Source organism: Erythrolamprus reginae, chromosome Z (assembly GCF_031021105.1).
Source record: "Erythrolamprus reginae isolate rEryReg1 chromosome Z, rEryReg1.hap1, whole genome shotgun sequence".
NCBI lineage: Eukaryota > Metazoa > Chordata > Lepidosauria > Squamata > Dipsadidae > Erythrolamprus > Erythrolamprus reginae.
Window position 1 is genome coordinate 88,468,731 of NC_091963.1, and position 22,758 is coordinate 88,491,488.

Sequence of the window (22,758 nt, forward strand, 5' to 3'; positions counted from 1 at the left end):
AGTAGGAATATATGCATGGGATGGAAACAGGTTTTTTTCAGCAGGGGGTTGCACTTCCCTGCAAACAGATGCACTGCACATGCATCCTCTTCATTCGGGCATGCCCGTGTGTGTGCCCACGATGGTTTTGCTTCCCCACATGCACAGGAAGCAAACAAATCACTAACATCTCACACATGAGATTTTGCTTCTGCGCATGCCAAAAATGCAAAAAAAATAGATGGTGCCTCCTGACGGATTGGCACTGGAACAGTTGCATACAAATTGCGCAATCTGGCAGCCCCTACCAGTGTGGTGTCACCTTCGGCACCGATAGGAACTCACCACTGCTTCTATCTATCATCTGTCTGTCTGTCCTGTCCATCATACAGTTGAGCTGCACTTAGTGTAATGAATGCTGAGCAGAACTATCAGGAGATAGTCCTACTAGTTATTTGGAGGACTAATTTATTGGAAGGAAGATTGTTGCGGATTTGCAATATTCTATGGGGTAAAGAGAAGGCAATAAAACAGGGATACTGATAATAAGTCCTTTCCGGGACAATTCTCCTGGTTGGTGCGAGACGTTCGCATACTATCATAGCTAATGTTACTTCCCAGTGCCGAGACTGCTCCAGGATCTAAAACAGCAGATTTCAAAAAAGGGCTACATCCCAATAATTCCCAATCAGGCTTCAGTAATACACATCGGTTTTGTATATTCATCCTTTACTATGTTTTAGACAAAAGTGTTCATGCCAGCTGCATTTATTGACCATGCAACACTGGACCATGCAACCATTGTTTTCCTTACCTGAACTGTAATTCTCAGGAGGCCGGAAACAGCAGCAAGCGCAAGTTGACCCCATCTATCAACCAATCAGGACTGAGCCCATGCTATTAAAGCTTCAGCTCTGTCAATCACTCCGCCTTTTTGTGAAGGACGAGGCACTATTTCATCATGTGGTCAATAGTTGTAGAGATTGACAGACAAAAGAAACAGAAACCAAAAGACATACAGAGCAAATAACAGAAAATGACTTTCCTCCCCTATAGAAAAGGGAATGGAAAGCAACAGATATATCTTAATGACCAGGAGGATGGGGAGGGTCTGGCTGCTGTCTCCAGCTTCCTGAGAATTACTGTTCGGGTAAGGAAAACAATGATTAATTCTCCATGGAGGGTGGAGTCAGCAGCCAGCGTGGGACCTGCCAAAGCCTACATCCCGCAGAGAGGGAACACCTCGGTAGCTGTTGCCGCAGAAGCAACACTTGCTGTAGCACCCTCCGACAGAAGGCAGCATCTGAGGAAGCAAAGGTATCGATCTTGAAATACCTTATGAAGGTGGTCAGTGAAGACCAGGTAGCAGCTCTGCACATATCCTCCAGGGAAGCTTGGAGGAGCTTCCCTGGAGCTCAAACCATTGTGCTCCTCGTAGAGTGAGCAGTGATGCCATGGGGATGAGGGGATGAGGACAAATATTAAGACTTGGAGATAGCAGCTCTAATCCACCTGCCTACAGTGATCGAGGAGACCTTCTTACCCATTGAAGCAGGGAATAAGAAATGAAAAGGGCCTCTGATTTCCACCTCCCCACTGTGCGCTTCAGGAAGATACGAAGCATGCGCTTCACATCTAAGGTGTGTTCCAGAGGGTGAACTGGCTGGGAGCAAAAGGAGGGAAGGGTGAGCTCCTGAGCTCTATGGTACCAGGAATTGATCTTGGGAAGAAAGGTATGGTCTAGTCCAAGCACTAAACGGAAAAAAGAGACAGAGGTCCTTATGGGCCAAAAGGGCTGCAATTTCTGAAATTCTCCTGACTGCTGATTGCTACCAGAAACACCACCTTCTGGGTAAAGTAGCGGGTGGAACAGTCTTGGAGTGGCACATAAGAGGCCTTAGTCACAGAGTCCAGTACGCATGTGGGAAAACAGTGCACTACTGGAAGACTGCAGAAGGAAACTCCTCGCAGAAGTCTCTTAATCAGAGGGTGTGAGACAAGGGGAAGAGGTCTGCACAAGCCAGCATTGAAGACAAGGTGATTAACTTGGCATATGAGGGTATTGGGAGCCAAACCCTTGTCAAACCTCTCCCTGAGAAACCCTAGCAGCTGACCCATCATCAAGTCTGTAGGAGAGCAGTGAGTTCTCTTGCACCACTTACAGAAGGTGCGCCAGGTAGATGCGTAAATTCGTTGAATGGAAGGTTATCTGCTGATCAGCTCCATTGTTCCTGGAGGCACCTGGCCATCGATCAGATTGACCGTTCAAGTGCCAGGTGGTCAGTTTCATCCAGTGGAGATCTAGATGGATGACTGACCCCTTGCTGAGCAAAGAGGCCAACATGGGAAGACGCCATGGAGGGGAGGCAGATAGCATTACAAGGTCTGCAAACCAGGCCCTGCGTGGCCAGTACGGGGCCACCAGGAGTAGCTCCACCCCCTGCTTGATTAGCTTGCGAACCACCCTGGGAATCAGGTTGAGGGGCGCAAAAGCATATAGGAGCCCCTCCAACCAAGGTGAGCGAAGGGCATCTGTCCCTTCCAGGGAATGAAACCAGGAGAAGAACCTGTTCTATCTGGTGGCAAAAAGATCCCCCTGAAGGTGGCCAAAACGATTGCAGATCTGCTGAAAGCTGTTGCCAGCCTTGATGTTGTCCTTCCCCACAATATAGTCCGCTGAGATGGAAAGTAGATGGCTTTCGGCCCAGTTGCAAAGGGCCCTGGCCTCCTCCATGAGTGCAGGTGAACGAGTGCCAGCCTGCCTGTTGATATGAGCCTTGGCAGTGGTGGCGTCAGTGAGGACTAAGATGTGCTTCCACACCATCAGCCGGCTCAGCTCTTGGAGTGCCAGGCGGACCGCACATAATTCCAGTATGTTGATGGGGACCAAAGTCTTTAAGCAATCTTCGAATGGATGTGTGCTCCACATCCTGAGATACTGACATCCGTGGTAAGGACAAGGCAGGACAGCTTGAGGAAGCAGGAGCCTTGACTCAGGGTCGCCGGAGACCACCAGGGGACAGAGTAGAGGACCGCCTGTGGGAGAAAATCCCTTGTAGGAGAAGAATCCCGGTCCACATTCTAGAAAGGTAAGAGGAACCAGTGCAATTTCCTGGAGTATAGGCATGCCCGTGGAACAATATTGATGGCCGAAATGAATTTTCCCAGGAGCGTAGAAAGCAGGCATAGAGGAACTCTGCGCTGACACAAGACAGAGGAATTTAGATCCGCAATACTGGAACGTTCCTGGGATAAGAACACCCTAAACTGCAGAGAATCAATAATGGCTTCCAGGTGAGTAATACAGGTGGAAGGGATTAAATTACTTTTCTCCTCATTGATAGAAAACCCCTGGTTTTGCAAGGTGTTAACCGTTACCTGAATATCATAAACAACTTGAGACCTAGAGGAAGCAAGTAGAAGGATATCATCCAGGTAATAGTGGAAACGCATGGGAAGTGTCCTTAGGCGTGTCATCAAGGGGGCTGAGGTGAATCCAAAGAGAAGGGCTCAATACTGATAATGGATGCCCCCATAGCAGAATCAGAGATACTGCTGAAATTTGGGGTGGATAGGGATATGGAGGTAGGCCTCCGTTAGTTCAATCGAGGCTAGGTCACCTCTCTGAATGCACACCAGAATGGACTGAAGCGAGTGGATCTTGAACCGTCGGTATCTGATATGGTGTTTCAGTCTTTTGAGGTCTCCACCCCCCTGAAGACTTGGGACCAAGAATAGAATGGAATAAAATCCTAATCCAGCTTCGGGCTCCGGCACTTGTTGGCTAGCACTAATCTCCAACAGGTGGGCAAAAGCCTCATTCATGAGATGCTTCTTAGAAGAGTTATTAGATACTGGGCAACAAAGGAAGAATTCTGGGGGAGTGGAGGGAAATTCTAGGGAGAGGCCAAATTTTACCATCTCCCTAACCCACGCGTCAGATGTGGTTTCCTCCCACTGGTCCATAAAAAAGGACAAGCAACCACTAATGGGAGGATCCCCGTCTGCCGCGGACTCAGTGCAGCGGAAAGGGTGACCTCCGCTGCCACGAAAGGACTGCTTAGACCTTTTGCACCGAAAGGAATGGTCCTGAAAGAACCTCTGCCTCCCCCTTACTGACCTTGTTGTTTGGGAAAGAAGAGAGCCTGAACCAGAGTGTGGTAAGGCTTCCTCGGAAGAGGGGAAGGATGAAGATTCCCCTTACGAGTCGTCATTGGGAGCACCTTACACTTATCCTTATCCTCCATGATAGGGGTCCCCAAACTTTTTACACAGGGGGCCAGTTCACTGTCCCTCAGACTGTTGGAGGGCCGGACTATTAAAAAAAACTATGAACAAATCCCTATGCACACTGCACATACCTTATTTTAACATAAAAAACAAAATGGGAATGTACTATTTAGAGGGGGGAAGAAGTCTGAAATTCATATATGTTTATGCTTTGTTTTTAATTTTCTTTTGTTAACATCTGACTGGCTATACAAGGTTTTCTTGGTTTATAGAAAAATGTATAAAAATATTTATAGGAAAATATATAAAGAAAGAGGGAAGCACTTTGGCATAATGGTTAATAAGTTAGAAATATAATTGGTGTTGTACTTTTTGAAGGTACATTAAGGAGGGAATTTAATTAAAAGAAAAGTATGTACCTGGATGACAACATTAGAAAAAAAAACTTTTGCAACTTTTTTGATGATTGATATTAGTTACTGACAAAATACTGCATTTTATTCAGGGAAAATTAGATGGTACGTTGTATTGTTTGAATGTATGTTGAGAGAAATTTTTTAAAAAATTTACCCCATCCCCAAAAAGTCCTTCCTTCCTCCACCCCTCCAATCATTTCATTCTTCCTTCCTTGTTCCCTCCATTTCTTCTTCCTTCCTTCTTCCTTTCCTTCCTTCCTTTTCCCTCCATTTCTCCTTCTTTCCCTCCCTCCCTCCTTCCCTCCTTTCCACTTCTCTCTTCCCTCTCCCTTTTTTTCCTTCTTTCTCATTTGTTTTGTTTCCCTCTCCCTCGTTCTTTCCCTCTATCATTTTCTCATTTTTCTCTTTTTCTCTCTCACATTCCCTCCCCCTCTCATTTCTGTTTTCTCTCTCTCTCTTGCTTTCTCTATCTCTCTCTCCTCTTCTTCTCTCTTCCTTTCTCTCTTCTTTTTTTTCTGCCCTGCAACACACCGCGGGGCAGTCGGCTGCAAGCAGGAGCTCCAAGACGGTGGCACCAACGTCGGGTCACAGTACATTGCTGGCACTGCGTGGGCATGGACATGGGGCTGGCACTGGCCCGCTGGCTGGGACGGGACGGAGGTGCCAGCCCCATGCCCAGCGCATGTCCTGCAACACATCCAGCCGCCACCGCCGGTGCCTTGCAGCCAACCGCCCCACCGCCGCCCCACGGCTACTGCTCAGTGCCCTCCCGCTCGACCCACGTTTGGCTGCGCCACCTTCACAGCTTGCCCTTGCTGCCCCGCGCCCACCAGAGCTGCCCGGTGCGGCTGAAGCGCGGGGCGGAGTAGGCGGCGGCTGCTTCAGGCCCGCCCCCGAGCTGAGCTTTCTTTGGCTTCCTTCGAGGCAAAACTGCAAAGCTCACCTGCCGCCTCGAAGGAAGCCAAAGGAAGCCCAGCTCAACGAGGACCGGCTGTTGGTCCCTTGAAGCGGCCGCTGCCCACTGCGGAGATCCCTTCGCCCGAACGGAGGCGGCGGCGGGGGCGGGTTCAAGGGACCAACAGCCGGTCCTTTTCGGGGCTGCGTTGCTACAGCCTCCGAGGCCGCCCACCAAGGAGATCCCTTCGCCCGGAGGCGGCCTCAGAGGCTGCAACAACGCAGCGCCAAGAAAGACCGGCTGTTGGTCCCTTGAACCCGCCGCCGCCTCCGTTCGAGCGAAAGGATCTCCGCAGTGGGCGGCGGTGGCGGCAGCTTCAAGGGACCAACAGCCGGTCCTCGTTGAGCTGAGCTTCCTTTGGCTTCCTTCGAGGCAAAGCTGCAAAGCTCACCTGCCGCCACGAAGGAAGCCAAAGGAAGCTCAGCTCAACGAGGACCGGCTGTTGGTCCCTTGAAGCTGCCACCGCCCACTGTGGAGATCCCTTCACCCAAACGGAGGCGGCGGGTTCAAGGGACCAACAGCCGGTCCCATTCCCTCCCCTCACTGATGCCTTTCCCCAGCAAGCAGCTACAGGGAGAAAGGAAGAGACTTTTTTTTAAGGGAACTTACAAGCAAAAAGCTGAAGGAGAAAGGAAACAGCAGTCTAGTACAGAAGCTGACCACACCTTCTGCCTAGTTGAGGACTGAGCAAAAAAGTGGAATGATTGACACAGCTGAATCTTAAATAGCATGGGCTCAGTCCTGATTAGTTGACGGACTCGGTCAACCCGCGCTGGCTGCTATCTCTGCCCTCCATGGAGAATGGGCTCTTATTTTTTGTAATCTAGGATCCAAGACACCCAATAGTTCAGTGATCTGGGCCAAGAGTTGAGGCAAGCTCTACCTGATATTAAAACACCAGCAACAATGATACTAATAATCTCTTCTTATTTTCTATGACAACATCACCTCAATTCCCTGTATGTTGAAACAAAGTACAGTATACAATTTCACTATATACTATCCAAGAACAATTATACCTACCATTGATTCTGGACAATATTCAGGAGCACGTTGCAACAGGTGTTTCAAATGAGAATCGCTCTTAGATGCCAAAATCTATTAAAAGAATAGTTAAGAAAATATTGCACAGTAAAAATAGCACAACATAGCATTTTAGGCTTATATACAACTTCACAAGGCTTTACAGCACTCTCGGGGTGGTTTAGAAGCATTATTTGCATATTGCCTCCAATAATTTGACTCCTCATTTTACTGACTTTGGAAAGATGGATTGCTAAGTCAACCTTGAGCCCCAAAGGAATGAACTCCAGGCTGTGGGAAGTTTGCCAGCAATATTGCACTTTAGCCACTGATTCACCTGAACTTCAATCTAATTTCAATAAAATTGAAACACAAACAAAAGTATATGTTGGTATATTATATAATGTTTTAGCTATGCAATGCACATTGCATTGATACTCTTAATATCTACACAAAACTATTCTAGCTTTCTGGCTTCCTGTTCTGAACCACATAGCACTACCAGCAAGGCAAGATGTACTAGTGACAGAATACAGAAAAGTTATGAACAACTCATTTCAAGCAGTGCATGCTGACCTTTCTTGTTTATGAGGCAGAAGAATTCCTCAATTCCAGGAAACTCCCACTGGTACTTGCACAACATCTGCCTAACAACTTTAACACTGATTTCCAAAGGAAAGCCAAATAGGATGCTAAACCTTCCTATAAGATATAGGAAGACATATAAATGACCCCACAAAAAATATGTCAGGGTTTGAACTACCACACCAGCAATACTCCTGAATAGGATTCATACCACACATGGCATCTGCTGGGAGTCAATATATGAATGGGGAATAGTATCCTCATCTCAATGTGACTGCAGGGTCCCTTATCAAACTGTAAATCAAACTGTGATCAGATGTAAGCTGAGGGCATATACCAGTACAATATCTGATTTTTTAATATATAAATGATGCTGCATTTCAATGGCTAGGTCAGCAATGGCGAACCTATGGCATGGGTGCGACAGGTGGCACCTGGAGCCATATCTGCTGCCCTAACTCAGCTCCAATGGGTATGTATGTGCCAGCCAGCTATTTTTGGCTTCCACAGAGGCTCTGAAAGGACATTTTTGGCTTCCAGAGAGCTCCAGGGAAATGGGGGGACTAATATGCTACACTAGTTAGAGTCTCTAAACATTCTTTAAGGGTAACCCTAAATAAATGACCCCTAGCAATAATTGAGCCTCAAGGTGATAAGGGTCTGATATATTGCTAGTCCATGTATAATACTGTATGTCATGTGCTAAATAAATAAATCAAGATAGGATTTGTCCCCAATGAAACAAAGCAGCACAGTGTTTAAAGAATTATTCTTGATAACTCCACCCCAATTTTGTGGCCTAGAGCAGTGGTCCCCAACGTTTTTTCCACCAGGGACCAGTTTCAGCAAGACAATTTTTCTATGGCCCAGTGGGGGTGGAAAGGGGCGTGGTTGGGGGCGGGATTAAGCATGGGGGTGCTGGTCCTCCCCGCCCCTCTTTCCCGCCATCGTCCTGTGGCCGGCAGAACCTGCCTCCCAAGCCCTCTTACCCAGCGGGAGCTAAGCGCTGGAGAGAGGGGGTCAGGCTGGCCCTCCTGCCTCCCCCCAGCCAAAAACGCAAAAGCGCCCCGTGGCAGAAGCCAAAAGAGGCTTGAGCCTCTCGGTCCTTCCCGCCCCTCTGTCCCATCCATCGTCCTGTGGCCGGCAGAACCTGCCTCCCGAGGCCTCTTGCCCGGCGGGAGGCGAAGCGCTGGAGGGAGGGGGTGGCGGCATGAGGGCCGGCAGCTGCTGACTCCATGGACCGGTGCAACATGCCCCGCGGCCCGGTACTGGTCCGCGGCCCGGTGGTTGGGGACCCCTGGCCTAGAGAAGTCCTAAGACCCCAATTTGTTTCAGAAACAATTTATATTAGAAAAATAACCTATATAATTACTAGGATCTATTTTTTTTTCTTTTATTAATCTCCAAAGCTGATACTTGCACCATTTTTATTATAAATTGTATAGGCAAAAATTTCCTCACCATGCAGTGGATCCTCTGTTCTTATGGGAGATACAATATGGGAATCTAATATTTGAAATAAATACTCAATTCTTTTAAAACTCGTATGCCCCTGCAAAAGGTTAGTACAGTGAAACCTCGTCTTACGAACCCCTCGTCATACAAACTTTTCGAGATACGAACCCGGGGTTTCAAATTTCTTTGCCTCGTCTTAAAAACCCTTTCCGTCTTACGAATCTGAGTCCGGGTCCATGGGGTCTCTTACTGCGCGCGCGCTCTCTGACTGCTGTAGGGATTCCCCTGCCTTGTGACTGTCACCGCCAGGATTTCCCATTTGATTATGGCCCCTGGCGGGATTGGGGGGGAGAGCCGCGCCTGAACCTAGAGCTCGCTTAGGAGCCACCGCCTGCTCGGAGAAGTCGCAGCTGCCACCACCGCTGCAGCCACTGCGAAGCGGCTGTGAGAGTGCTTTCTCAGGATTGTTGCCGGGCCGAAGCACCTGGGGTTTTTCCTTTGCTTTCCAGCAGCTAGGCAAGATCACCCCCTCCTCCTCCTCCTCCGGGGACAGGCACACACGCCCCTTTGTCTCCCCGACCAAAGAAGCGGTGGCCAGTTGAAGTAGTGGCTGCTTCTCCCTCCATTTGATCCTCGGCAGCCCTGTCCATGAGAAACTGCTCTGAGTCCTCCTCCCCCCTCTTGCCGATCAGAAAGAGAAAGAAAAGGAGAAAGAGTGGAAAGGAAAGAGAGGGGGGAGTGTGTGTGAAAGAGAGAGAGGGAGAGGGAGAGGCTGACTGCCTCTCCCTTGCAATGACACAAGAAGCTGCCTGTCTGCTGTGCTGTGCTCGCCCCCTGGACGCGCCTGGCGGCTTTGCCTGAGGACGAGAGAGCAGCTGAGGGATTGGCGAACACAGGTTTCTTTCTTTATTTCTCCCCCCTTCAACCTTCTCCTCAGAAGCTTCCTCCCATACATGCCTCACGCAGCTTCGCAGCCTCCTGTTTCCCTGGAGGGGTTTGTGTGTGGATGGGGGGGGGGCTTCCCTGCCTTTCCCGGTGCTGTTGCCCCCCCCCCCTTCCGACTGAGCGTGTTTTCGTGGTGTGCTGGGCTGGCAATGGGCTGGCCTCCACGAAACCCACGTGGGGGCTTTCTATCTATCTATCTATCTATCTATCTATCTATCTATCCATCCATCCATCCATCCATCCATTATCTATTTATCTATCTATCTATCCATCCATTATCTATCTATCTATCTATCTATCTATCTATCTATCTATCTATCTATCCATTATCTATCTATCTATCTTTTTTTATTTTTTTTTATTAATAGAGTTGAAAGGGACCGTTAGGTCATCGAGTCCAACCCCCTGCCTGAGCAGGAAACCCTACAGCACCCCAGCCAAATGGAAGTCCAATCTCCTCTTGAAGGTGTCCAGAGTTGGGGAGTTCACCACCTCCCCTGGCAGGCAGTTCCATTGGTTGATCGCTCTGACCGTCAGGAAGTTCTTCCTTATTTCCAGGTTGAGTCTCTCCTTGGTCAGCTTCCAACCATTGTTCCTCGTCCGGCCCTCTGGTGCCCTGGGGAATAAAGAGACCCCCTCCTCACCGTGGCAACCCCTCAAGTATCTGTAAACTGCTATCATGTCCCCTCTAGACCTTCTTTTTTCTAGGCTGTCCATGCCCAGTTCTCTCAATCTCTCTTCATAAGTCTTGGTTTCGAGTCCCCTAATCATTTTGGTTGCTCTTTTTTGCACCTTCTCCAGAGTTTCGATGTCTTTTTTGTAGTGAGGTGACCAAAATTGGATGCAGTATTCCAGGTGGGGTCTGACCAGGGCATAGTAGAGTGGTATTAGTACTTCCCTGGTCTTGGAGCGTATTCCTCTGTTGATGCAGCTTAGGATTGAGTTGGCTTTTTTGGCTGCTGCTGCAGATTGCTGACTCATGTTTAGTTGATTGTCCACCAAGACTCCAAGATCTCTTTCGCAGTCACTACTGCTGAGTGGGGTATCTCCCAGGCTGTATGTATGTCTAGGGTTCTTTTTGCCGAGGTGGAGGACTCTGCATTTGTCGGTGTTGAACCTCATTTTGTTGGTATGGGCCCACTGTGATAGTCTGTCTAGGTCTTCTTGTACTCTGAGCCTGTCCTCAAGGGTGTTGGCTACCCCCGCCAGCTTGGTGTCATCTGCAAATTTTATTAGTTCCCCTTTTATTCCCTCATCCAGGTCGTTGATGAAGATGTTAAAGAGTACAGGACCCAGGACAGAGCCCTGTGGTACTCCACTGTCTACTTTTTTCCATGTGGATTTGGTGCCGTTGAGGACAACTCGTTGGGTGCGGTTGATCAGCCAACTGTTTATCCATCTACATGTGTAGTAATCTACTCCATTTTTTTCTAGTTTGTGGATTAGGAGATTGTGGTCGACTTTATCGAAAGCCTTACTGAAATCCAAGTATATGAGGTCCACTGAGTTGCGTTGGTCAACTGACTTGGTTATGGTGTTGAAAAATGATATGAGATTGGTTTGGCATGATTTGTTTCTGATGAATCCGTGCTGGCTATTGGATATGATCTTGTTTGTTTCTAGGAAGTGGGTAAGTTGTTTTTTGATTATTTTCTCCAGTATTTTTCCAGGTATAGAGGTCAGACTGATTGGTCTGTAGTTACCTGGGTCGGTCTTTTTGCCTTTTTTGTGGATGGGGACTACGTCAGCTCGCTTCCAGTCTTCCGGTAGGTCTCCAGTGATCCAGGATATTTGGTAGATGAGGAGGAGTGGTTCCGCTATGGTGTCTGCCAATTCTTTTAGGACTTTGGGGTGAAGTCCGTCTGGCCCTGGTGATTTGTATTCGTTGAGTTCCCTCAGGTAGTCCCTCACTGTGCTTTTGTCTATGTTGAGTTCGGTTCTGGGGCAGTTTGTTGCAGTTAAATTGCAGATTGGTTGGAGGGAGGTTCCCTTTTGTGTGAAGACTGATGCAAAGTAGGTGTTGAGTAGCTGTGCTTGGTCATTGCTGTCTGTGATTTCTCTACCCTCTTCGTTTTTTAGTGTGACGATTGTTTCTTTGATTTTCTTCTTATTGTTGATGTGTTGGAAGAATCTTTTTTTGTTGTCTTTGACTTCCGCTGCAAGGTGTTGTTCATATTGTGCCTTTGCTGTTTTTATTTTTTGTTTGCAGGAACTGGCTGTTTGCTGATATTCCGCTTTGGTTATGAGTCCTTCTTTCCATTGTTTGTACTTAGCTTTTTTTCCTTTTATGTCATCTGCGAGGGCTTTGTTTAGCCATGCAGGTTTAGTTTTGGTTTTCCTGTTTTTCCTTTTCATGGGGATTGCATTGTTTTGGGCGTCTATGATGCTGTTTTTTAGGATCACCCAGGCTTCCTGAGTGGTTTTTCCTTCTAAGAGTTCGTTCCAGGGGCATTGTTCAAGGTTCGCTCTGAGCTTGTTAAAGTCCGCTTTTCTGAAGTCTGGGACTGTAGTGGTGTTGGGTATAGTAGCTAGTGATTGCACTATGTTGAATTTGAGGATGACGTGGTCGCTCTCTCCCAGTTTCCCTTCTTCTTCTGTTCCCTCTATTGTTTCTTCCCTGTTTGTTAGTATTAGGTCTAATATAGCATTCCCTCTGGTTCCTGTTTCAACTTTTTGGGTTAGAAAGTTGTCAGCTAGACTGGAAAGAAATTTGGCAGACTTTCTGCTTGGTGCTGAGTTAGTTTTCCAGTTGAAGTCTGGGTAGTTGAAGTCCCCCATTATTGTCGTGCTGTGTTTGTTGCATATGTCTGTTAGTTGGCATGTGAAGAGGTCGTCCATTGTGTCTGTTTGATTGGGTGGTCTGTAGTATACTCCAATTGTGGTGTTGCTCTTTTTTTCTTTTATGTTGACCCATATGATTTCTAGGGGGTTATCATCTTTGGTTGGATGTAGTTCTGTGGCAGTGTAGTGGTCTTTGATGTATAGTGCAACACCTCCTCCTTTCTTGTTTGACCTGTTCTTCTTGAAGAGGTTGTAACCCATTATCTGTGTGTTCCAGGCGTGTGTTTCGTCCCACCAGGTTTCTGTGATTCCAATTACAGTAGATCGTATTGGCCCTCGTGTATTAATAATTCCAGTTCATCCTGTTTGTTTCCCAAGCTTCGTGCGTTCGTGTACAGGCATTTTAGATGTTTGTGTTTGTTTGCAGGTAGAAATTTTTTATTCTCAGGTTTGTTTGTAGGCTTGTCCCGTTCCCCTTCCTTGTTTTGTTCAGTGTTTTGTCGTATAGTTTGGTCACCCTCCCCTCTCAGAGCTAGCCATCATCTATCTATCCATCCATCCACCCACCCACCCACCCACCCACCCATCCATCTATCTAGAGGCTTGTCTGAGAAGAGAAGGGAAACAGTTGCCCCTCCTGGATACATAATGAAAGTTGGGGGGGACGGGACTTACATCTGGGACGAAGCAGCCAGGCAGCTTCGGGTATCTATCTATCCATCCATCCATCCATTATCTATCTATCTATCTATCTATCTATCTATCTATCTATCCATCATCTATCTATCTATCTATCTACCCACCCATCCATCCATCCATCCATCCATCCATCCATCCAGAGGCTTGTCTGAGAAGAGAAGGGAAACAGTTGCCCGTCCTGGATACGTAACGAAAGTTGAGGGGTACGGGACTTTCATCTGGGATAGGGATGAAGCAGCCAGGCAGTTTCATGTATCATTGCAAAGGAGAGGCAGTCAGCCTCTCTCTCTCTCTCACACACACACACACACACACACACACACTCCCCCCTCTCTCTTTCCCTTTCTCTTTCTCCTTCCCTTTCTCTTTCTGATGGGCAAGAGGGATCAAGAGGACTCGGAGCGATTTCTCCCAGACAGGGCTGCCCAGGATCAAAGGGAGAGAGAAGCAGCAGCGGCCGGATTAGAACTCCAGATCGCTACTTCAATTGGGCGGCGCTTCTTTGGCCAGGGAGACAAAGGGAGCATGTAGCTGTCCCCGGGGATTCCGGAGGAGGAAGGGGGGCATCTTGTCAAGGGAGTCTTGTTTGAAGCTGAAGCGCCAGGATTCTTCTTTGCTGTCACCAAAAACTTTCAAGTACAGTGGAAGCCCCACCGGTTGACAAGCCGCCAGGCAGCTTCCTGCGCGTGTCAATCCACCCACGAAGCTCCCTCCGTGCAGCCTGCGCTGTCTTCCCCCCCCCTCCATCCACCCCCGAACAAGGATTCAAATGCCTGTGGTAGTAAGGCAAAAGTTTTTTCCATTGATTCCTATGGGAAACATTGTTTCATCTTACGAACTTTTCACCTTATGAACCTCATCCTGGAACCAATTATGTTAGTAAGATGAGGTATTACTGTATTCCAATGTAAAAGCTGTCTCAGAGGGTTCTGTTAAAACAGAGCTCTTAGAAAATTGAACATTAAGTAATATGCTAATTTACATTTCCAAACTTTGAACTGGAGGAATCAGCAAATGTATGATACTTTAGTGACTAGACCGATATTTAGCAAGATATTTAGTATATTCCACTGCTAGTGGGCATTTATAGCCAAAGAAACATGCAAACAATTTTAGCCTTCTGTTAAAATGAAGCCATCTGTAGCCTTCTGTTAAAATGAAGCCATCTGTGAACAAATATAAACTAGTTGGGAACAAATATATCTTTTAAATCTATTATTTTCACTCATAAATTAGTTTGGTTAACAAATAAGATATAAACAAGCATAACATGGTTTCTTCCCTTGCACATCAGCTGATCTAAGTTTGCCTATTTGTAGTCTTCTGTTCTTTAAATTATTGATCATGCTCATTTCAGTTGGAATCTTTGTATGCTAGTGATGTCAATAATTAGGCAACCAGAATAACAGAATAACACCAAGGTCCAAATAATTACGCAAAAATTTGTCTTGGGTGGAAAAAAAATCAGGCGCTCAGGCATGAAAATTTATTTTTGTTATATTTAATGTTGTACGCCGCCCTGAGTCGTCTCGAGAAGGGCAGCATTGAAAAATAATAAATAAATCCTCTGAGGGACTCTTAGATTTGTGGTGCACTTGCCCCCAGTGGCATTCCCCTTGGGGTTCCTGGATGCCATTGGAGCTACTGTGCAAAAGGCAGAGCCAAAGGAAAAAACAAAATCTTTCCCCAAGTGCAAAGTGAGAACAAAGCCCCAGCCCTTGGTCTGGAGGTCTCTACAAATCTCTGTTCCCCTGGAGCTACTCCAGGTGGATGATAAGAGAATGTAGGAGCTAGGTCCTCTCTGCTCTTAATTAATGGAATCCCGGTAGCTGTGTTTCGAAGCACTCTTTTCAGATTTGGATACTGTCCTCTGTGTAAACAAATTACTTGTCTACGTGGACATATTACCTATCTAGAATCTCTAATCTGTGCTCTGCAAGCAGAAATCAGGTGCAAAATTCAGCCATTCCATTCTAATGAACCACATTAACAGCCCCCTCTACCACAAAGATTCTGCAGGAGAAGGGCAGCATGGATAACTATGGAATCTGGCAGGTTAAGAGCTGTGAAACACAAACACAATGCTTTTGCTGTGTCCCAGTATAACAGATACAGTATAGTGTCCTGGCTGACCTTAATAGGGACACTAAAATGACATGTCAAGGTAGTTGTGATAAAGATAACTCAAAAAAGCAGGGGATCATGGTCCAAGATAAAGAACCTCAAGTGGAAACTGTATATTACCGCGGGAAAGGACGCATTGTTTTTTTAATTCTTCTTCTGCCGGTCGAGGACAAAGCCGGCGTTGGAGAAGGCGCACGGCGGGTGAGGCGGCGGCAGTGCAACTTGTCAGCGGCGAGAGAAACATTTCAGCGGACAGAAAAACCCAAGCCGAGAGTCCCTTGTTCTATCGCTCTCCTCTCAGCCTCGGCAGAGCGCTGAGAAGCGGGGTTTTCGGAGTGGGGAGGCAAAAACTCTCAGAATGTCACCACCGAGGCATTTCTTGATGGAGCGGGGGTCCCTAAACTTTCCTTCAACCCCAGCAGACACAAAGATGAGAGTGCGTGGTCCTCCCCAGCCACCCATCTGCCAGGACTGCCCCGCGCCAAGGCAGAATTAAATTTAACAACCAAGATATTATATTTTTAAAAAACATACTTTTTTGACAGTTTGTTTGTTTGCCTTTTAACAGATCTGGCTGGCTGTGCCCAATGTCAACACTAAAAAGTTTTTTTCTTTAAATTTCTTTGTTCAGCTAGAAAGTTTGTTCTCACCCAAGCCTAAATTAATAGGTTGAATGCTGTACTCATATAGTATATAACTCTGATCTATTTCTGAACTTTAGGTAATCCTCTTTCTTTTTTTTGCCATTTACATAGTATAATCTTTTACTCAAGGCTTGGAAAGGATGAACCTCTAAGATATCCTAATTATGTGCACTTAGGAACTGCTTTCTCTGCTTGTTTAAATACTGAGTGCAAAATTTTTCACCTCCTGCCAGGTGAAAAATCTTTTGCCAGATAAGCTATGGATCCCACTGAAGAAATTTTAGAGAATACTCAAAATGATTCTTCATTTGCTTTGTAACCTTAAATAAAAAGTATTGACTGTATAATTTACCCTGGGAGAGGGGGGGAGAAAGATGCTAGGAAGGAAGAAGGAAGAAAGATAGAAAGACAGACAGAAAAGACAGGAAGGAAGGAAGGAAGGAAGGAAGGAAGGAAGGAAGGAAGGAAGGAAGGAAGGAAGGAAGGAAGATCTATGACCACAATTGAGGCCAAAATTTGTTGTTAAGCAAAAGCGTTGTTAAGTGAGAACCACCACATTTTATTCAATCCATGACATTTCCTAGCTCTAACAGTGATGTGCAAGCTAGGGAAGTACGGGTACATCTGAAGACATGTGTAATGTTCTAGTTATGGTTAACTGTGTGGCAGAAAGTGGACTCTGGGTTTGTTTTTCCTATTATAGTAAGTGAGTTTGAATATATATAATTTTACAAGAGCGCTCTCGCTCTCTCTCTCTCTCTCTCTCTCTCTCTCTCTCTCTCTCTCTCTCTCTATATATATATATATATATATATATATATATATATATATATATATATATATATATATATATATATACACATACATACACATACAGTTTATATAGTAGATAATGTACAATATATTTCTGTGTGCCTGTGTGTAATATGTATATACACATATGGCATATATACATAGAATTAAATAGTATATTTTGGATGTTCAGTAATAGTAAATAGAGGGAAATTGTATCTCTTTGAGGCAAGGAGAGGCCAGGTACCCTAACCCTAACCCAAACCAGTAGGAGCAGCGGGGGATTGAGGTAAGTACTTGCATTTTTTTGCCTATACATGCCTTGGGGGTACATATACCTGTTTACCCTCTTTTAAACTTACAGAGCTAGCTTACTGGTTTTCTTTGAAATAAATATTCTAAAACATTTAATCTACTGATGCGTCAATCGATATAATTTTATTGGTTTCCATTTTTATAAGTTACCAGTAGCCGCTGCATTGTCCACCCTCGACTTATACTGGAGTCAATAAATGTTCCCAGTTTTGTGGCAAAAGTATAATGAGTTTAGAGGTAAAAAATTACAGAGAGTTACAGAGGTCCATTATATTCCTTAATATACATACTATTATTATATATTAAATGATATTATTACAGTAGTTCTATTCATGTTTCATTCTTAATTTACATTCTAATGACCATATTTATTATCTATACCATATATAACTTAATAAATCTAAGAAGGAGGTGGGGTGGGAAAGGGATTGTCTGCTTCAATAGCAGACATTGAGTTTAATGACTTGTCGTTCTTATTAAGCGGTGAAAATAGGAAATGAATAAGTAAAGAATAGTAAAGTATGTAAGAATTAAAGATAAGATAGAGTTAGGTTTTTTTCCAGTGATTATATGGGTATATCGGTAGGACTGAACTCAGACAGCTTTTGGATTGTTTCATATTCTAGTTACCCATTGATACCACTTCTCACAGGCCTTATAGAAATCTGATTCTTTTTTGTTTCGCAATTCCATCGTCATTTTGGAGAGTTCAGCGCATTCCATAATTTTAGCAATGATATTTGGAGTTGTGGGTATGGTATCTTGCTTCCACTGTTGGGCATACGTTATTCTGGCTGCAGTTAATATTTGTGTGATGAGGTATTTGTCTTCTTTTTTGATTTTTTGTCTAAATATGCCCAATAGAAATAGTTCTGGTTTAGCTGTGATCGGTATCGATATGACTTGGTCTATTATCTTTTTAGTATCTGTCCAATATTTTATTGCATAGGTACAGGTCCACCATAGATGATAATAGGTTCCCTTTTTCTTTTTGCATTTCCAGCATATCGGAGATATGTTAGGGTACATGAATGAGAGTCTAGCCGGTGGTAAGTGCCATCTATAGATCATTTTGAATAGATTCTCTTTGTATGATGTTGCTAATGTTAATTTATAGTTAGTTATATATAGTTTCTCCCATTCTGGGAGATTTATTATATATCCAAAGTTTTGCACCCATGCAATCATACCTCCTTTGACTTGTTCTTCTATAGTGTCCTGTTTTAATAAATAGCTGTATAATTTGGATATCATTTTTGAATTGGGTCCTAAAAGTATTTCGTCTATGGGATTGTTATGTTGGAAGCCAAAAGTATTCTTATAAAGATTATATTTATTTTTTATCTGCATATATGTTAACCAATTTAAATTAACTCCCTTTTCTTCTAATTGTTTTTTGGTAAGAATGTTGTCGTCCAAATCAAGTAATTTAGAGTATGTTATGGTCTGAGGCATATATTAAGGTTTCATTAGGGGATATCCATTTCGGAATTGCTAAATAATGCGTTTTTTAAATCTGGGACCATGTTGTTATTAAGGTATTTCTTATGTTGTGCTTTTTGAAATAATTTGGAATTTTATTTATGTCCATTGTTAAGAAAGAATGCCACCCCATTTGTAGATTGTATCCTTCTAGGGTGAATAGTCGTTTATTTTGAAGCGTTATCCAGTCCTTGATTTTAGTTAGAATAGTTGCTTGGTAATATAAATAAAAATTGGGGAGGCCAAAGCCTCCTCTAGATCTGTGATCTTGTAAATTTTTTAATTTGATTCTTGCTTTCTTTTTGGACCAGATAAATCTTCGAATTATTTTATGGAGATGTTCAAAGAATGTTTTGTTCAGTTTAGTTGGGGCTACCTGAAATAAGTATATGTACCTAGGGAGTATATTTGACTTGATTGAGGTAATCTTACCCATTAAGGATAGATTTAGTTTTGTCCATCTATCCATGTCTTTTTGTATGTCTTGCGTTAATTTATCGAAGTTGTCTTTTTTTAATGTATTACAGTTTTCTGAGATCCAAATGCCGAAGTATTTAATTTTTTTTACTATCTTTAGGTTTAATTTTTTTTTCAAGTTGAGTATTTTGTTCTTTTGTCATATTTTTGGTTATAATTTTTGTTTTATCTTTGTTAATTTTAAGACCACTTACTTCTTCAAATTTATAAAGTTCTTCCATTAAGATATGTGCTGAGTTAAGTGGATCCTGAATTATAAATACTATATCGTCCGCAAATGCTTGTAATTTAAAGTGTTCTTTTTTTATTTTAATTCCGTTTATTTGTGTATTGTTCCTTATATTTTTTAGTAGTGTTTCTATTGCCAAAATAAAGATTAGCAGTGCGAGTGGACATCCCTGATGTACACCTCTTTTGATTATTATTTTATCTGTAATGCATTTATTGAAAATAATTTTAGCTGTTTGTTGTGAGTAGATGGATTTTATTGTATTAAGAAAGTTAGATCCAAATTTCATACAGTCAATTTGTGTTGTGAAGTATTCCCAATATAGGAAATCAAAAGCCTTTTTTAAGTCTATAAATATGAGAGCTATTGGTTTGTCAGTATTTTTATTGTAATATTCGAGTGTATTAAGTGTAAAAAAAGTAGTTTGTTTAGTTGTAGGTGCATATATTCCTATTATTGTTATTTGCTCTTTGTTAATTGATATTTGAACCATTAATATTTGCCCATCTGGGTCTTCATAAATGAGATGTGGTAAGTATTGAGGTTTAACATACATGGCTATCCCTCTCTTTTTAACCGATGCTGAGGCTGTAAAGAGTTCACCAAGGCCTGGGAGAAGTAGGAGCGGAGTATCTTTTTTTGTAATATGGGTTTCCTGTAGACATATTATTTGAAAATTGGGTGATAGGAGTTTATGAAAAAACCATTTCCTTTTTCTGTCTGAGTTCAATCCGTTTATGTTAGTTGAAAATATGGCGATGTCATTTCCTTGAGGTAGTGTTGACAGTTTGTTATGTTTTTTATTTTCTTGTTTCTGCTTTTGCTCTTGTAATGAGTCCCTGTCTTTCATGTTTGTCTTGTTTTGTTTGCAATTCTTCTTCCTGAGTTGGTCTTAAATCATCTTCCTTGTCCTGTGGGTTATCCTCTGAATTTAATTCTTCTGTGCTAATTATCTTTTGGTTATCTTTCTCTTTTGTGAATCTGTCTTCTAAGGGTTTTAAGAGTTCTTCATAATATTCTTTCACATCTTCTGGGGTGTTGATTTTATATTTTTTGTCAAATAGGGTTACCAGAATTTCTTCAGGGATCAACCATTTAAATGTAATTTTATTTTTATTTAATTTATTTGTCAAGAATTGATAAGGTTTGCATTTTTCTCTTATGCGTTTTGGAATCTGTCTAAATACAATAATTTCCTTCCCCTTATAAGTAATTACATTTTTTTTTGAGGCTCAATATATTTTGTCTTGAATACTCCTTTTGATAAATCTGACGTGTATTTCTCAGGGGAGTTTGTGTCGTCTTGCAAATGAAGTTGTAATTCGATAGATTTTGTCTATTTGATCTATCATTTCTTGTTTTGTTTTCCCTGTCATTTTCTCCAAAATTTCGGCCATGGTTTGGGGGAGTTCTTGATCTTCTGATTCTTTTACGTTTTGAAAGCGTAAGAAAAAGGCCGATTTATCCATCTCTAAATTGATCAATGCCTCTTCCATATTTTTGTTGATAAATTCTGTTCTGGCTTCAGAAAATTGTAGTCTGGTTTCGATTCGTTCATTTATTTCTTCTATCTTTGTAATTTTTTGTTCATTATGTGCTGCCTTTCCCTGGACGGTTTCCATTTTATTATCTAAGTTTTCCATTCTGTCATCTAAATTGGTTACGTGATCTTGTATTTTTTTAATATCGTCTCTCATAATTCTCATGCTACTGTATATGGCTTCATAATTCCGATCAATAGATTCTTGCATTTTGGTCATCATCTCATATAGTGATGTCATCGTAATGGTCTCGGGAGGTTGTGAGGCCTGCACTGTTGTTGATTTGTCGTTAGGGTTGGTTTCTATTGCTCATTGAGTAGATGTATTAGTAACTTGTGTCGCATTTTCCCCCCCAAGATTTCTTAACGTTGTCTGGTTTGTGGATGACATCTTGGTATTGTTATTATTAGTTTTTCTTTCCTTATTCTTTTCCTTTCTTTGATTGTAGATATTGTTATGTTTATCCCAGATGTGTTGGTGGTAATATTCAGTTCTATGTGAGGTTATTTTAGTGTTAATATGTTATGTTAAATTTTAGTGCATAGAAATATATGATTATTTAGTTAATAGAGTTGTAGTATTGGGTTAATAAAGGGTAAGTTTAATGTTGTAATTATATATGATATTATCACATCTGTATATTCAAATCTATTATTTTTATGTTCAATTTTATCAAATGTATATGACTATATCTAAACAACTTTATCTATACTCAGTTTGTATTCATTAATCTTCAATCTATATTTCTACAGTCATAACAATCATAACAGTCAGTTCAGTGATTATATTAATATAATTGAGGGTAAGACAGTTGTCTGTTTATTCTATCAATGTTCTATAATTGTTCTATATATTGTTCTATAATTGTTCTATATATAGTTTTATAAATTGTACCTTATATAACTTATGAATAGTAGTTCGCAGATACAGTGATACCTCATCTTACGAACTTAATTGGTTCCGGGACGAGGTTCGTAAGGTGAAAAGTTCGTAAGATGAAACAATGTTTCCCATAGGAATCAATGGAAAAGCCAATAATGCGTGCAAACGGAAAACTCACCACTTTTGCCTCATTACTGCCGGCATTCAGATCATTCGGGGGTGGGTAGAGGAGCGGGAGACGGGGGTGGAGAGAGAGACAGTGCAGGCTGCCCGGAGGGAGCCTCGTGGGTGGACTGGGTAGACAGTTACTGCCCGGCTGCAATGACTCGAAGGGAAGGGAGGGAAAAGGTTGGAGAAGCCCTTGCCTGATTCGCGCGGCGCCGCCACTTTCATCTTCAAGCAGAAACCTCTCTGTCTCTCTCTCCTTCCTCCCTCCGCCTCCTCTTCCTCCTCCTCCCGTATTCCGCCTCCCTCCCAGCCACATTCACCTTCCTCCACCGCCAGCGGCATCCAGCTCCTCCTCTTCTCGCTTTACAAGATGACAGCTGGGCGGCGGCACGGAGGCTGGAGGCGGCGGGTGTGTGTGGAAGAGGTCCACAGCAGAACTGGGGGGAGCTGCGGTGCCTAGACACCTGCCTGCAGCAAAGGCACCCCGCGACCACCACCTTTGCCCCCAGAGGAAAGACCCCAGCCCACGCCTGCTGCTTGCTCTCCTGGGGGCCCCCGCAAAGATCACCTTCGGGAGCTTCGCCACCCGGCTGTCATTTTGTAGAGAAGCGAGAAGAGGAGGAGGAGCTGGATGCTGGTGGTGGCGGAGGAAGGCGAATGCGGCCCGGAGGCTGGGAGGGAGGCAGAATACGGGAGGAGAAGAGAGGCAGCCTCCACACTTTTCTTTTGGCGGAGGAGCTAAGTGGCCAGAGAAAGGGATCAATGTAAAAGCGCCGCTGGGCTGGGAACGTCTTTGGCCAATTAGCTCCTCCGAAAGAAAAGTGTGGAGGCTGCCTCCCTCCTCCTCCCATATTCCGCCTCCCTCCCAGCCTCCGGGCCGCATTCACCTTCCTCCCGCCCGCAGCCGACTGACCGTGGGCTCCTTCCCGAGCTCGGAGAGCTTCCTGGGCATGAAAGCTCGCGAACGCAACAAGAGCGAAAGCCAGTGCTGCGACGACGACTGGGCGGCGCTCCAGAGCCTCTGCGGCATGTTAAA

At 43.9% G+C, this 22,758-nt stretch overlaps 1 protein-coding gene across 8 annotated transcripts in view; it reads right to left on the bottom strand.

The window, feature by feature from the left end:
• RECK (reversion inducing cysteine rich protein with kazal motifs) overlaps positions 1-22,758 on the bottom strand; it is a 307,670-nt gene that overhangs the window by 187,193 nt on the left and 97,719 nt on the right. For 7 of the 8 annotated variants that reach the window (XM_070727797.1, XM_070727793.1, XM_070727798.1 and 4 more), the window contains exon 3: positions 6,604-6,678. The exons of the other annotated variant lie outside the window; for it this stretch is intronic. In XM_070727797.1, coding sequence (XP_070583898.1) covers positions 6,604-6,678 — 75 coding nt within the window. The remainder of the gene's footprint in view (positions 1-6,603; positions 6,679-22,758) is intronic. 8 annotated transcript variants of the gene reach the window in all.